At 33.4% G+C, this 16824-nt stretch overlaps 1 protein-coding gene across 1 annotated transcript; it reads right to left on the bottom strand.

Moving 5' to 3' along the window:
- Positions 1 to 3367: 3367 nt before the first annotated feature.
- LOC131640402 (uncharacterized) lies at positions 3368 to 3925 on the bottom strand. Its single transcript, XM_058910801.1, has one exon. The coding sequence runs from the start codon at positions 3923 to 3925 to the stop codon at positions 3368 to 3370; it is 558 nt and encodes a 185-aa protein (XP_058766784.1).
- Between the last annotated feature and the right edge of the window lie 12899 nt (positions 3926 to 16824).

Genomic DNA, 16824 nt, shown 5'->3' with positions numbered 1-16824 from the left:
GGGTATACCATAGTTAATAAATTTAAATGGACTTTAATCCCATCCCAATTACCGACTTCTTCACTAAGTCTCTAGCTAACCCCTTCGTCAAGTGGTCAACTAAGTTTTGTTGCGACCGAACAAACTCAATAGATATCACCCCATTTATGATTAATTCCCTAATCATACTATGTCTAATACCCAAATGTCTAGACTTTTCATTGTATATTTGACTATATGCTTTAGCCAGTGTGGCACTACTATCACAACGGATAGAAATTGGTGATATCGGTTTAGGCCATATCGGAATCTCATATACCAAGTTCCTTAGCCATTCTGCTTCTTTACCAGCAGCAGCTAATGCTATAAACTCAGATTCCATTGTGGAACTAGTTATACACGTTTGCTTCTTGGAAGCCCATGAGATGACACCTCCCCCAAGCAAGAACACCCATCCACTTGTAGAGGATGAATCTTCAACATTATTTATCCAACTAGCATCCGAATAACCCTCTAACACCGAAGGAAATCCCATATATGACAATCCATAATTCATAGTACCCTTTAAGTACTTGAATACCCTAGTTATCGCATGCCAATGATGTCTACTAGGATTACTAGTAAATCTGCTCAACTTTCCAACCGCATAAGCAATATCCGGTCTAGTGCTAATCATAGCATACATCAAAGAGCCTATAGCTCTTGAGTATTCGAGTTGATCCACAGGTTTACCTGTATTTGGCATAAGCTTTTCTCCTGGATCCATGGGAGTACTTACTGGAGAACAATTTTCATAATTGAACTTCTTGAGTATTTTCTCAATGTAGTGAGATTGCGTAATTACAATCCCCTTATTCTCCCGTTTAATCTTAATACCAAGAATAACGTCCGCTTCTCCCATATCCTTCATGGAGAATTTTGATGACAAGAAATTCTTTGTTTTATCAACTTGATTTTGGTCGGTGCCAAAAATCAATATGTCATCAACATATAGACAAATGAAAACTCCTTTACCGGATGTATCAAATTTGCTATATACACATTTGTCAGCTTGGTTTAGAATGAAACCATTAGACAAAACAACCTCATCAAACTTTTAATGCCACTGCTTCGGAGCTTGTTTCAGTCCATACAACGACTTAACTAGCTTACACACTTTATGCTCATTACCAGGCATTACAAATCCTTCAGGTTGCTTCATATACACTTCTTCTTCCAAATCACCATTCAAAAATGCTATTTTGACATCCATTTGATGAATCACTAGATTATGAATAGCCGCCAAGGCAATCAACAATCTAATAGTAGTGATACGGGAAACTGGAGCATAGGTATCGAAATAATCAATCCCTTCTTTTTGTCTGAAGCCTTGGATAACTAATCTAGCTTTAAACTTGTCAATTGTACCATCGACTTTCATCTTCTTTTTGAAGATCCATTTGCAACCCAATGGTTTGCAGCCTGGTGGTAAATCAGATAATACCCAAGTAGTATTTTCCATGATAGAACCAATCTCTTCATCAATGGTTTCTTTCAAAAAAATAGAATCTCGAGATTTCACAGCTTCATCATACGTTCTTGGATCCTCCTCTATACTATAGCAACAATAGTATTGAGTTTCAATCTGATCCTTTGATCCCTCAACTAAATATAGTTGAAAATCAGATCCATAAGATCTAGATTTTCTAGCCCTTTTGCTCTTACGGGGTTCAAGTGTCTCACTTGGCACATCATATGAATAATCATCCCTTAGAGATTCGTCTGAATTAGGTATAGATATCTTTGGTCTAGGTATAGAAGATAAACAATTCTCATCAAATATGGCATCTCTTGATTCTATAATTGTGTTAATAGAAATCGAGTCATTAGGTTCTATAACATAAAACCTATAAACCTTGGAGTGTTCAGCATATCCAACAAAGATGCAAGTTACACCCTTTTCGCCCAAAATTTTCCTTTTTGGGTCCGGGAGTCTAACCACGGCCCTACAACCCCAAACACGTATAAATGTTAAATTGAGTCGTTTCTTATACCAAAGTTCATATGGGGTAGTCTTGTTCCTTTTATTAGGAACCCTATTTAACAAATAACAAGCCGTTAACATAGCTTCTCCCCAAAATCCTTCACTAAAACCAGAGTAAGATAACAAGGCATTTACCATTTCTTTAAGAATTCTATTTTTCCTTTCAGCCACACCATTTTGTTGAGGTGTATAAGGTTCCGTAGTCTCATGAATGATTCCTACGGATTGGAAAAATACAGGATCATAATATTCACCACCTCTATCGGTACGTAATATTTTAATCAGCACATTTAGTTGCACTTCAACTTCAGTTTTATAAATTTTGAATTTATATAAGGCTTCGTCCTTAGCGTGCAACAAATAAACATAGCAGAATCTAGATGCATCATCAATGAAAGTGACAAAATATTTTTTATTCCCTAATGATGGAGTAGCATGCAAATCACATAAATCACTATGTATTAACTCAAGAATGACAGATTTCCTTGTTATACTTTTAAAAGGTTGCCTAGTGATCTTTGTTAACATGCAAGTTTTACACTTTTCGTTATTTTCATTAAAAACAGGAATTAAATCGTCTTTAGACATTTCATGCATTCTTTTATAATGTACATGTCCTAAACGAGCATGCCATAACGAAAAATTGATAACATTCGAAGAAGACATAAATATAGAACCAGAATCTTTAGGAACTCCATTCAAATTCATCATAAACATTCCATTATTATAATATCCAAATCCTACAAACACACCAGACTTCGATAAAACATATTTATCGGATTCACACACTTGCTTGTATCCAAGCTTATTCAATACAGGACCGGAAATTAAATTCTTACGTAACTTAGGAACATACAATACATTAAACAAAGTAATAGTCTTTCCAGAACTGAATTCTAGCACCACGTTTCCTTTGCCTTCAATGGGAGCGAAGTGATCATCTCCCATGTATAGAACAAAACCATCTTCCACTGTAACAAAAGTCTTGAACCAGAAACGACCCTTGCAAATATGTGTTGTGGCGCCAGAATCAATCCACCACGCGATAGCATCATCCTGCACATAAAATGCCTCAGAAGTTAGTGAAACCGAATGTTTAATCAAACTATTCAAATCACAAATTAATTTTTGACCTTGGTTTTCGGATTGGTCCTTAGACCCCTTTCCTGGACCACTTGCGTTCGCGTTGTCGTGCTTTTTGTCGAAACGACAATCCTTCTTGAAGTGGCCTGTTCTGCCACACTTCCAGCATTCTAGTTTCGGTTTCTTGTTAACACCGAAATTGCCCTTTTTGTTATTGAAAGCACACTTCTTTCCTTTATTTTTGTTGTTATCGTTCTTACCACCCTCTTCGATCATATTAACCTAGGGTCCAGCAATTTCTTTGCCTTTTCCTTTGTTACCCTCATGCGCTCGTAAAGATTCCTCTATGCGCAAGTGACTTCCAAGTTGGATCAAAGACAGTTCGTCTTTTCCATGTTTCAGATTGTGTTTGAAATCCTTCCATGAAGGAGGCAACTTGTCTATGATGCTTGAGACATATATTGTTTCATCCATCTTCAATCCATGCTGTGTGAATTGTCCAAGGATTCGGAGGAGTTCATTGGATTGTTCCATGACAGACCTCGATTCAACCATTTTGTAATTGTTGAAATCGGTCACCAAGAACTTTTTACTGGATGAGTCCTCTGCCATGTACTTGGCTTCGAGACAATCCCACAATTCCTTTGCAGATTCCACATTTTGGTAAATATCAAATAAGGGATCAGACATACCGTTAAGAATGTGCCCTCTGCATATGTAGTCGTCGTTATCCCACTTTGATCGACGTCTCAGATTTTCAACCGTATCATCCTCCTCAAGTTCTGGAATTGGTGTAGACAGGACGTGCACCACCTTCAACGTTGTCAACATGAAATGCATCTTCTTCTGCCAACGCCTGAAGTCTTGTCCTTGAAACTTGTCAAATTTTCCAAAACTTTTAGTCATCTCCTTGACGGTGCTTCCTCCTCCAGCCATGATTATCAGAAAAAAGTACTTTGTTCGTTTGTTAGAAAATTGGTATGATAATCCTGGATATCTTCAAGAATCGTGTTCGTTCACTTTCCGAACAAAGTATTTCGACCTTATTCTTGTCTGGGTTCACGAAATCTTTGCGGGGATAATTCTCGAAGAACAATCTGTTTCTGACAATAGAGAACATATCAGAATATAGAGAGGAAGTATAATTTCGTGTACCAAAATCGAGGCCAAAAGACTCCTTATATAGGAGACCAATAACAGAAAACGAACACACCTTTTCGGAAAAAACAGTTATGTCGGTTGGGAACGGGACCCCAGCCAGGGGCGCTGCCCCTTGGACCCCGGCAGGGCGCTGCCCCGCACCCTGCCAGGGGCTCTACCCCTTGGAACCCCGCTTCTATTATTCGTATTCAATTACATGTTTGGCTCGACGAGCGTGCACTCCGCACTACCCTAACTCGTTTCAAACTTAACGCATAATTGCATTGGCCTATAGTAAATCACATTACTACCAAAATACATTGATGATACTAAAATCACCATCATAATAATACTACAATTTTTTCTTCAGAACCCCATTATCAATATTACAATTGTTAAAATTTACCTCCTTATCGTTTTACTTTTTAATTTCTTCATCCTAACTATACAATTAACCTTATATTTCCTATTAATAGTACTATTTATAAAATATGTTTTAAAAAATACAAATAATCTTAATGACAAATTAAAATATAACTTATATATAATTTAAAAAGTAAAATAATAAAATTTATATTTAGGAATAATCTAACATATAAAAAATAATATATTCATTATTTTTTAATGACAGATTATTAGTAGTTAATATTATATTTATAATTTTCTAAGCATTGAGCATTAAATCTCCAGTTTTTTTAACTTCTCTCACTCTAATTTGTTAATGTATTTTTTTTTTTTGCTATTTGCACCGGTGTCAACCCACCACAGGTGGGTCACTAATCCGAGTACGTCTTTGAACGGGGCTCCTTGCCAATGGAGCTCAACCGCTTGGTTGTTGTTAATGTTTTGGAGGGAGTATTTATTATCATTATTTTATAAATAAAATAAAAAGTATTAATTTGAGAATAATGCAAATAATACTAATGAGAATATGAGATGAGAAGATATTGTATAATTGCATAGGAATTATTAATGCTGTATTGTAAATATTAATTGTTTTGACATTTTTGTGTTCCACAAGACACAAGACATTCATGGAACTGTTATGTCATGAAATATTCTCAATCTCTTTTTTCTTTCTTTCTTTTGTTGCGTGTTGTTTTGGTACCCATTATTAATAGTTGAGCTGATCTCAACCCTTTGACTCTAATTGTATGGTACCCTGTGTCAATCATGATGCCTGTAGTTTACAACATAAAATGCACATTTTTCTTCTTCAATTATTGCATGGCCAATTCTTCTTTGTTTAATTTACTACGTGTATTGTTCCCATTCCAATGTTCATTGAACCATGTTGACTAAACTAAGAAAGTTAAATATTCTAAATAGAATTGAAGTGTTGAGTCATCAAGCAAGCTTAGACTATTTACAATGGAGGTGTTGAATTTTTTTTTCAATAGTTGAATTGGTACAATGGTGTGTTGAATCATATGTTGAAAGTGATGTGGATTATTTAGTGTTGAAAATATTCAACATGTTGAATGAGAAATTAGTGGGGGCTACATAATATTTTTGGCAAATTATTATCGGTTGTTGTGAGTGTTTATATTTTTATTTCATGATAATTATTTAATGTCATTTATTTCATAGTAAATAAATTTTTTATTTATTTTTATTTTCACCAAAATTCATCATTTTTTTTGTTTATAAATAGAGACTTGGTTCATTTGATTTGGACACACAAAAAAATTCCACTTTTTTCATAATTTTTCATAATTTCAATTGATAATAATATCAATATATAATTAATAATATTAAAATTCATCATTTTTCATAATTTCAATTGATAATAATATTAATATATAATTAATTTTAATATATAATCATAAAACAAAAATATAAAAGAAAATAAGAATATGAAATAAAAGTAGTGGGGTAGGGTGTTGAATTTTATTAAACAAAACTATTGTAGTGAGTAAAAGTTGAATGTGTGTTGAATTATTAGGTGGAAGAGAGAGAAGATGATGTGGAGTATAAAAAGTGAAAAAGTAGAGTGTTGAATTTGGAAACCATTGTAAATAGTCTTAGAATCAGTGCATTGGGTTTTACTACCTCCGTTTTTTATTATAAGTCGTTTTGGAAAAATATTTTATATTTTAATATAAGTCGTTTTACAATTCCAATAAATAATTAATGATATTTTTCCTATTATATCCTTAAATATTTATTATTCTCTCTTCTTTCAATTATGTAAATTATCTTCCACATGTCATTAATGAAGGACAATTTTGTAAAAATCTTTATAATTTCTCATTTTCATACAAGAGTTATTATTTTTCTTAATATGTGTGAAAAGTCTAAAATGACTTATAATAAAAAACGGAGGTAGTAACTAATAATCACTTAAGTGAAATTGGACCCTGTAAATTTAACTCAATTTTCTATATTTATAAAATGTTTAAGATATGTTTTTTTTAATGTGATACAAACTCGTCCTAGCACTTGAATCTTTATTGAGTCTATTTATTTATTTATAGGTCTTGCTAACGAGTGTCATCAGGGTATTCTAAGTATTCTCCAACTTACATGTCATTCTTAGAAACCACTCATTTCGATCCATCCTATTTGAATCATTTGCAACGAGTACGAAAAATCCAAATTTAATTATTATATTTCTTTTTGTTAATAAAAAATTTAATAATAGAAATGTTTTTATAAATATTTAAAAGTGAATGAAATTTTCTAATGATGACATATAAGCATAAATGTAATTTGTTTTATAAGTGTATATGTATATATATATATAACAAACAAGTAGTTTGAGTAATATTAAATATAATATCCACATAATAAATGTAAGAAAGAAGCAAAGTTTGTTAGATTTAGTTGAGGAGTCAAGAGAGTTTCAATTAATAATAAAAAAAATATGCAGCCGTGTGTTCCCCTTTCTTTCAACTTGTGTTTGGAAGACCTATAAATATCACTTACGTAAGAAGCTACGTTTTCTTTTCTTTTGTTTTGTTTGGTTGGTGGCTGGCTGGCTGCTTCTATATAATTTTGAGCTTGATCCAGCTGGATTGATTACAACATCTCCGCTCCCTTAAACATGGCATTTTATCTTATATCAAAATCTTACTTAGCAGTATATTTGTCTTTATGTTTGTCGACATTAACTTTAGTTTCTTTATATATTCTTAAGTCAAAGTTAACTCTACCAATAGAATTGAGTCACAATATGTTTAAATTAATCTTTAAATTATGATTGTGAGAGATCGATCTTCATATAGTGTTGGACGGTGCCTTGGCTATAATTACATATAGTGCTAGTAACTCGTGAAAACAAGAAAAACAAAACAAAATATAAAGTTAGGTCTTTTTGTATGTCTAAAACTAGATAATAAGTTCTTATTAAAAGAAGCTTATATATGCAATTCTATTTATAAATTGTGTTCTTAGCCGTTGATTCGGCTCAGAAGATGAAGATCTAATAAAGAAGCTATGAGTTATTAAACACATAATAAGTATAGCTCTTTTTTCATGCATATAATTCCGTTATGTTAACCGTTTGTTCAGATCAATCCAACAGCTAAGTGTATGTTACATCGTTCCAGACATGTGCAACTACCAACCATCTCCTCTATTTAAAGAGGAAAGCGCGTCAGTTCACATGTATTAAAATCTTTTTTATTATAACATCACTTTTTACTCTCACACTGACTTCAACGTTAGAGTGTTAATGTTGTAAGTCAATCCACTTTTCACCTATCAGAAAGCTTTGAACCATTACAACAAACTCTGAATTCATATTTTCTGATCAAATCTAGTTCCAGCACAAAACAAATTGGATATTGCATGTTGCTTGCTAATCAAATAACATAACATATGAATTGTTATCGCCTAACGTGATTCGAATATAAAACCTTAAAATGATCATACTTTCAAGTTCCAAACCTTCAACAACTTACCAACCTTAGAGAGTTATTTGATGAAACATATTATAAACGAGCCCCACGCCCGCTCTTCTCCGCCCGCAACCCAAGAAGTTGGCTTTGCCAACACAACATTAGGGCCGTCCCCTTCATTCTATGCCGACCCCGGCCCGGGGCTGGCCTTTTGACCTAGACCTGTCCCCAAAAGATCTTCTTGAGATTTTTCACTATGACTTTTGAGCTTTTAAAGGTTATGCCCGCTGCCCACGAATCTTAGTACAATTTGCTCTTGAGATTTTGAACAGGCTTATCCCCAGCCTAAATACGACTTTTACCCCCAACTTATTCTATTGAGACAATAAGAGATTTATGGTTGATCTCTTTAACCAAAATAAAGTTTTTTCTGGAAAAGCTTAATAAACCAATAACAGAGATTTATGGTTGATCTCAAGAACCAAAACTCAATCTCTTTAAGGTATCGCACCCTTAAGACTTTAAACGACCAGCACGACCACTTATAAAATATTCTCCTCACAGATAGAGCTTTGCTCAATAGTACTTAGGCAACCAACGGTGAAATAGAAAACTTAAGAGAAGAAAAAGATAAATTCCAAAAAAATAGGAAAACATTGGAAAATGACGTGATTTCATGTGAGGGAGACTTCCCCTTAGGAACGTTTGGATATAGAGATGTTGTACATCGTCAAGGCATTGTCCAAATGACTTTGGGCTTAAGTTTGAATTGATCCAATCGATTAAACCAATGTCTCAATCGATTAGATGACTCAATATTTTTCTTTAGCCCTTTCTACAACTCCTAAGTCATGTGGCTCAACTTAATTATTTTTTAAAAGGTTTTCTCTTGATAAAATATATTTGAAAAGGGTTTTTTTTTTGTGTGAGTTGTCTTAGTACTTTTTGAGTTACTACCTTATTTTTATAATATTCATTTCACTCAAACAGACAGACAGACATGACTTTGTCGAGCTTTCACACCTTTTTTCAAAGAGCCTTCGAGACTCTTGCTGGATAGTATCTGATTGTATAGACACTTTGATCTTGAGTCCTCTTCTACAAACACCTAGATCCTCATGCTGTGTCATCATCAAAATTTCATATGCTGATCTTTATTTCTTGCAAACTTAAAGATCCACATTAATGACTATAATTTCATCTTTTAAAAGTGAATAAACAAAGTTTTAAGAATTTGAATCCACATCTTTGCAAATAAATATCCTTGTCACTATCAATTGAGTTGGATTATATATTGTGACTAAATTTTATCAATTTAACTATTAGCTAAAATACTTATTAAATATATAAATTTTCAAAATTTAAAATCATTTAATATTTGATCATATTATTACTTTCAAAATAAACTTATTATAATTTATTTTAAATTATTGTCGTATTTTATAAAACTAGAAATTTTGAATTAATATAAAATTTTATGTATTTAATGATTAATATACTCTCTCTAATATAAACAACAACAAAATTATATTTGAATGCAAAAAAAATCAAATATTAAATACTTTTATCATATTTAATATTATTATAAAATGATAATAAAATTAAATAATTACCTATATTTGTAAACAATATTTGTTTGACCTTTTTTGAAATATTTTTGCTATATAAAAAAATCAAAAAGTAACTAATAATAAAATATTAATGTAATTAATCATATTAATATGATAATATGAAAATATATGTATACAATTTGTTTCGGTTTGATTTTGAAAATTCCATTCAAAATAACTGGTATTTATATGACATCCAATCACATCGAACAATATTTTATTTTGTGTGATTTTTACTTTTTATAGATCTATTTTAATTTGAGTTAGTTTAAATTTGAACATCTCTAATATAAAACACTTTTAACCATCCCATGTATGCTAATATACCCATACTCTTTAAAAGAAACATTACGTTACATCCCAGAGAATACTCTAACACAAAAAGTATAATTGAAATAAAAATATTAAATACAAATTTAAAGTATTTTTCAGATGCATTTTAAAATAGTGAATTAAAGTCCATATATAATATCTGCCTTCTAGTTATTTTATAATATTAGGCAATGACTTCTTACATGTACATGTTAACCAATATCAAAAATTTTCATCTTATTAAAAAAATGTTGCATCAATTTTCATTACTAATAGTTCAAAATAATTATCATACTACCCTATAAATAATATAGTCATTTGAAATTATATTCCTCTAAAAAAATTTACACTATTTTCATCGACAATCATAACTCAAAAGAAATATTGTGATCCACTAGAAGAAGAGTATATTTCACTGGAACCTAAACCATCTTAAAAAACTTTATTACTTTCACCGACAATCATAGTTTAAAAAAACTATCATACTTTACGAGAAGAGTAATCTACAATTGAAGGTAAGACACTCTAAAAATTTTCACATGTCAAAATTTTTTCGAAAAACTTATTATGCGACTTTTATGTTAATAGGAAACTCTTCAACAATCAACATAACCTCACAACATACATTGCATTAATGTCAATCAACATTTGAGTACTAGCCAACATCTTGTGTAATTCTGATTATATCATCTCATTTATAACTTAAATTTTCCACGAACTATATCCCTAGATCAAGCAAAAAGATTTGATTCCACTTGTTAGGGAATCCAAAATAGTAGGAAGAATATGAACAATGCTCTACGACTAAGAGATTGAGAGATGTCATATCTCAACCAAAAAAATTAATACGTTAAGGTTCGATTCCGGCTGGAGTCAAAAACGCCCTGGGGCCACGGTGCCGTCGCCTCCGAGCCCGGGTCCGGATTAGTCACGTGGGGCCCCTTTCCCCCGCGGATACCGGTCGGTTAACACCAATATATATATATATATATATATATATATATATATATATATATATATATATATATGAGTTGTCTCTTATATATAGTGCCCCCTATTGGATTCGAAATTGGTATTGATCGATGATGGGAGACTATGGAATTGGTGATGCTAATCTTTGGTACGGTGGTGTAGGGTAGACCTGCTGTAGCGGTGAGAAATTGAGATTGAGGCCATTGGGTTGATTCAACTCGTATTTTAGTGAAAGTCACCACTGTGCTTTATTATTTCCAAAGAAAATGGGAAAAGAACGAAGTAAAACCCAAAGAAGTTTTTAAATCAAAACTAATAAATAAATAGAGATCTTAGGTTTAGGGGTTGGTTATGCAAGGGGAAGGTATTAACACCCCTCACATCTATAGTACTTTACAGAAACCTCTTTGAAAATATAGATGATTTTTTTTATTGTTATTGTTGCTGTTTGTGAAAAAGAGTGGGATGGTGAGAAAATAATTTTATTATGCTCGGCAAGACATCGCATCTTGTGCCTACATACCCTTTTTGTGCAATAGCGAAGTCAGAGCATTTTTAATTCCCCTTAAAAGAAAAAATAAAGAGGCAAAGTGGCAAAAATCTTTTTGGCTGTTGAGGTTTAACAATACACAACATGGTTTTTAAAATGTTAAACTTTAACAATACAAAACAAGTTTTTTTTGTTAAAACGAACCAAGCTTTAACAATACAAGGCAAGGGTAACATGTTAAGCTTTAACAATACAAAGCATGGTTTGATTTAAAAATGTTTGAGCTTTATCAGTACCAAACTAAGTTTAAAACAGGGGAAAGTGCTAAGTGTAACACCCTTCTAACCCACAAGGAATATTCGCAATATAATACAAATTAAATTAATTTAAAACCATCAACAAGGGTGTCACATCATCATATAAGCTTCACAATTAAATGTCCTGCTCCGTAATACGGGTTCTCAAAATTTATTTAAAACTATACTTCATTAACATCATAAAATAAACCATGATATCTCGCAGCGGAATTCATAATTTAAAACATCTTTAATAAACTTCATAAAATATCAATCGAACTTCATAGCTCATGAGTCATAACTCAAAACATCATAATCCCATGAAAGGTGATTCATCAAATTCAAATAAACAAAAGTGAACATAATAGTTCCGAACACAACGATCCCGACCTTGATGTTACGTATTAGAGATATACCCCCATTTAATCTTAACAAAAGATAAAAAAAATGACTCCACGAAGCTATCCTCTAACTTCGGCGGACTACTCCTGAATACCTGCATGTTACCCACGTGGAGGCGTGATGCTCAACGTCACAAATATGCTATGAATGCGTGATGCTCAACGTCACAAAATCGATGACCACGGCTAGTCAAAATGGCATCCTCATTTATTTATTCATCAAAATCATATCATTATTCAAACACACAAACTTCATAAGCATCCTGGTCAACTCAATACATAATCATCAATTATTATGTTATCAATCAACACAACCACATTCATCACAATCAAGTATATAAATACATGGATTCACAAAATTAAGTTCCTAACAATTTTCCCTCTAAACATACCCAAATGTGCACAGTAAATTCCAGAAAATTCTAAAAAATTAGAATAAAATAAAAGCTTTCATGTTCTGAAATCATTTTTCAAAAATATTAATTTTCGTCAAAGACTACCGCGGTAAGCAGACTCCCTGTTGTGCTAAGCGCGATACCTACTATAATGAGTCTTGTCTTATTTCCAATAGCGCTTAAGTGGGCTTCACCACGCTAAGCGGGGTCTAGGATTTCTGCAGAAAACCTTGTGCGACCTGCATCAAACCAGTCCCAATATTTCACCTAAAAATATGTTTTAATCATTAATTTCTTACGATTTAAGGTCTATTAACCTAGTTCTAACATGCATAATTCAGGGGTACGATAAGTAGTTTGGAGAGGAGTAATTCCCTTTTTTTGGCAAGGGTGGAGTAATTCCTTTTTTTACATATGTGTTTGATATTTCTAGATAAAATGGATGCTCTGCAGAAGATTTATGCTATTTGTAAAGAGCGGAAGGCTTAGGTTGTCAATGTCGCTCCTTTGACCCAAGTCATCACTTCTCGTCCTGTCTGTTATAGTATACTTGTCTCCGTTGGGGTTTCCTTGGTCCCTCATGGCCCTGAACCCTTCTTCTAAGGGATGCGTTTGCGATTGATGAAGACTGGTCTTTGTTTCCTATGGCCAAAACAAAAAGGGACAGGGACACGATCAAAGTCCTCCCTTGGAGGAAGATTTAACTAAACAGGCTCAATTGTCTAAGGATGCCACTTATGGGTTATGCATTTCTCTTCTGAAGCTACCAACTATTTTCCTACCCAGATCCCCGCAATCCTCAAGAATTTATTTCTGCAATGTATGAAGAGGATCTGGCCTCCTTTCAGAATCTCCTTGAAGAAGAGAAGATGTAGATTTTCTCAAAATCCACTTTTTACACTTACCAGATTGCTTCTCTATTCTCCCTAATTCTTGTTGGTTTGAGGGGCGTTTTGGCCATGGGTAATCCTTTCAAAGAGAGGGATACCTGAAAGGGGAATTATGAAGCAATGTAATAGAAATGGTCTAAGCTTCATCAAGAAATGTCAACCTTTCAGGAGAAATCTAGTCGTATTGAGTCTCTTTAGGAGGAGGCATAAATTCATGGTCCCTTTTCTTCTTTAGCTTCCAAGATCATTGAGCTCGATTCCTCCCCACATACGAAGAAGAAGTCTCGAATGGGTACAACTGCCGCTACGTTGGAGATAAATTCTTGTGGTGATGAGGCTTTGAGAGCCATTCAACAAGAGAATGAATCTCAATCTAAGAACCACAAGGCCTATGCTGATTTGGTGGTTGGGATAAGGAAGAAGGAATATGAGTCCTTCAAGCAAATTCATAAGAAGGCATATGGATCCTTTGACAAAAAGGTCATCCAGGTGGAAACACTTCATCCATGTATCTCTATTAATCACTTACAACTTGACCCATTCAAGGAAGTTTGGGATGGGTCCTTGATGAAGGACCTCAGTGCAGCGTCTCAAGGTGGAGAGGCTTGACCCCGCCTTTTTTTATTGTAATGTCAACAGGGTGTTTCACCCATATATTTTCTTGCTACTTGTACGAACAATGAAATTTATGTATTTACCTTTTTCATTTGACACATTTTTTGTGTGTGATGTCATTTATTTAAATTTCTTCACGGTCTTTCTGCTTCGTTATCTAGGTCATTATCGGCTCACTTTCTAAGCTTTGATCCATCTTGTGATTTCTGCTCATGTCCCTATTGGATGAGATTGTTTCTGTAAATGAGGCTTACCTTACATATGAGATTAAACGTATTCACCTCCAATTAACTTTGTAACCCAATAATTGATGCGTGTTCCTCGAACAGTCGACTACAAGTAGTCCAAGTTCAGTTGCTCAATGATCTATTTTATCTTTGAAATGATATGAGTCTTGGTATGCTACTAGCGTTATACTTGTACCCTTTCTACCGACCTTATGTATCATTCGTTAATACGCTGTGTCCGTGTTCCCTTGTATAAGGGGTGCAATCATACAACTAATGTATCAATGGTTGGTTTACTTGATCATGAACGGTGATGACATGCATCTAGTTAAATCGTTTACCCATTTGTTTGTATTAAGCCATAAATTAGGGTCTTTCAGGCATGCCCGATAGAGGCCAATATAATCGACACAAGATTTCCACTTCTAAGGGGCTTTTTAACCTAGTACAATATTAGAGATTCCTTTGTATATTTCACTTCAAAAATGAAGGTGGCATCTAATAATCCCTAGATCATGTTGGGTCTAACTTCAGCTTTCTCCAAGGGTATCCTTCTTCTTTGTTGTGACACATACCAGGAAGTGGGATGTATTAACATTCAATTGATTGCATGCTACAATGGGATCGATGCTTGGAATTTCATAAGGAGAAATATCAAAGAGATTTCCAATAGCCCAGAAACATTTATATAATGTGCTCTTTACTTTGAAATAGAGTCTGTATCCTATCTTCACGGATCTGGTTGGATCATCATCAAGCAGAATAACTTTGAAATCATTGTTCAAAATTAATCTAACTTCTTCCTCATGCATGTAAAGGTCGAACAAATTGACTCTTTATGAACCTTTGTATTTCTTTCGCTTTCTCCTTCTCCAAGCGATAATGGTAGATCTTCTATTCCACAAGGGCGATTCGCTGGATCATTGAAGACCAAGAGATCTCTATCAATGCATGGACTCACATCTGACTGACAGAGTCCTAGTTACTCGAGTGTGTCGTCATAGAAGACATTACACAAACTTCTGTCGTTTACGAGAAATCCTGCAACGGTCTGATCTATGACGGTGATTGTTATAGCTAACAGTAACTCTGTGTTTGGGACTCCATTTACCTTATAGCAATTTAGAAATCCTAGCATCGATAGATTCTTATTTTGTGATCTGGTGTTGGTCATTTCTTGAATGAGGTTCTCCAGTGATATATCTCAATTAGACATTGCTTTCATGCAGATATCATCGAAGATAGAGAGTTAAGGTGATACAAGATCAGAGAATTCTTTTATTCTTCGGTGTGATGTAGGAGGTCACTATCTCCATCTTTTGATGGTTCTGGCAGAGATTTGGCTTTTGATCAAAGATGATTTGCTTGTGGAATTTCGCAGAAATTAAAAGTTAATTCCCGCAAACTACAACACTATTCTGTATTGGAACAATAATTTGTATTGGATCGATGATACATGACTCTAGAATCGATGATGCTAATCTACAATACGGTGGCACATGGCAGACTTGATAGTAGGGGTGGGAATAGGCTGGGCCGAGTTAGGCTTTGCCAAGCCTGAGCCTGTCCTGTCAAAAATTTCAAAGCCCTAATCTAGCGTGTGGCCTATCAAAGGCTTATTTTTAGGCCTAAGTCTGGCCTTTTCGAATGCTTGTTTGGCCTAAGAGCCTGCATAAAAGCCTATTTTATTTGAGCATTTGTAAATAAGAAATTTTACTAATGTTTAAGTAGACTAACAAATTAAAAGATCAACAAGACTAAATATTTTTTTGTGTTGACTTATTCAAGTTTACCTATTAACATAAATTTTGTAATACTATTTGTTTGAGAGAACTTATGAAAACAACTTATAACATTGTTCATAAGGTTTTTGCAGTTAATATTCACCAGTTCTTCAAAATAACTAAGCTTGATTTTTGTATTTTAATTCAAAGTATAAATACAATATTATATTAATAATTAAACTATTCACATATATTTAAATAGGTTGGCCTAATAGGCTTAAAGGCTTTTTGTATAGTCTATGCCCTAACCTTTTTAGATAAATAGACTTTAAAAAAAGTCTAGGCCTTTTCTATTTGAAAAAAGTCTGGCTTGGCCTAGGCCTGTGTAGGTTAGGTCGTAGGCCCCTATTAGTTGGTCGGACCTATTCTCACCCATGCTTGTAAGGTTACCACTCAAACGTCCAAATCAGTTATAAAGTCTAAGATGAATATAGTAAAAAGTAGATATAAGAAAAATGTACATTAAATCATAAGTATGTTAACTATATAGATTGCATCACCTTAATTGGACTATGCATGATTGCATCACGTGTGTTTTTCTTTAAAACAAAAATATCAAGATTGAAGGTTATAATAGCTAATATTATGGGATAATATCGTATTAATTACCGGTTCCCTCCAAACACTCTCACTAATCAAATTATCAAACACAATAAAGACCTATGCAGCATAGACATAGGCAAATGTTATATCAAAAAAGAAATATAGCCATAGGCTAAGACTAATAAATAATAAATTAATAATACACAATAATAGAACATAATT

The sequence above is a fragment of the Vicia villosa genome, unplaced genomic scaffold (genome assembly GCF_029867415.1).
Source record: "Vicia villosa cultivar HV-30 ecotype Madison, WI unplaced genomic scaffold, Vvil1.0 ctg.003093F_1_1, whole genome shotgun sequence".
In the NCBI taxonomy this organism is placed as follows: Eukaryota; Viridiplantae; Streptophyta; class Magnoliopsida; order Fabales; family Fabaceae; genus Vicia; species Vicia villosa.
The sequence above is the reverse complement of the archived record's forward strand: the minus strand, read 5'-3'. Positions and strand labels throughout refer to the sequence as shown.

Excerpts from the sequence above, each read along its gene's own strand:
- LOC131640402 (XM_058910801.1), bottom strand. The coding sequence starts at position 3,925 with ATGCATTTCATGTTGACAACGTTGAAGGTGGTGCACGTCCTGTCTACA.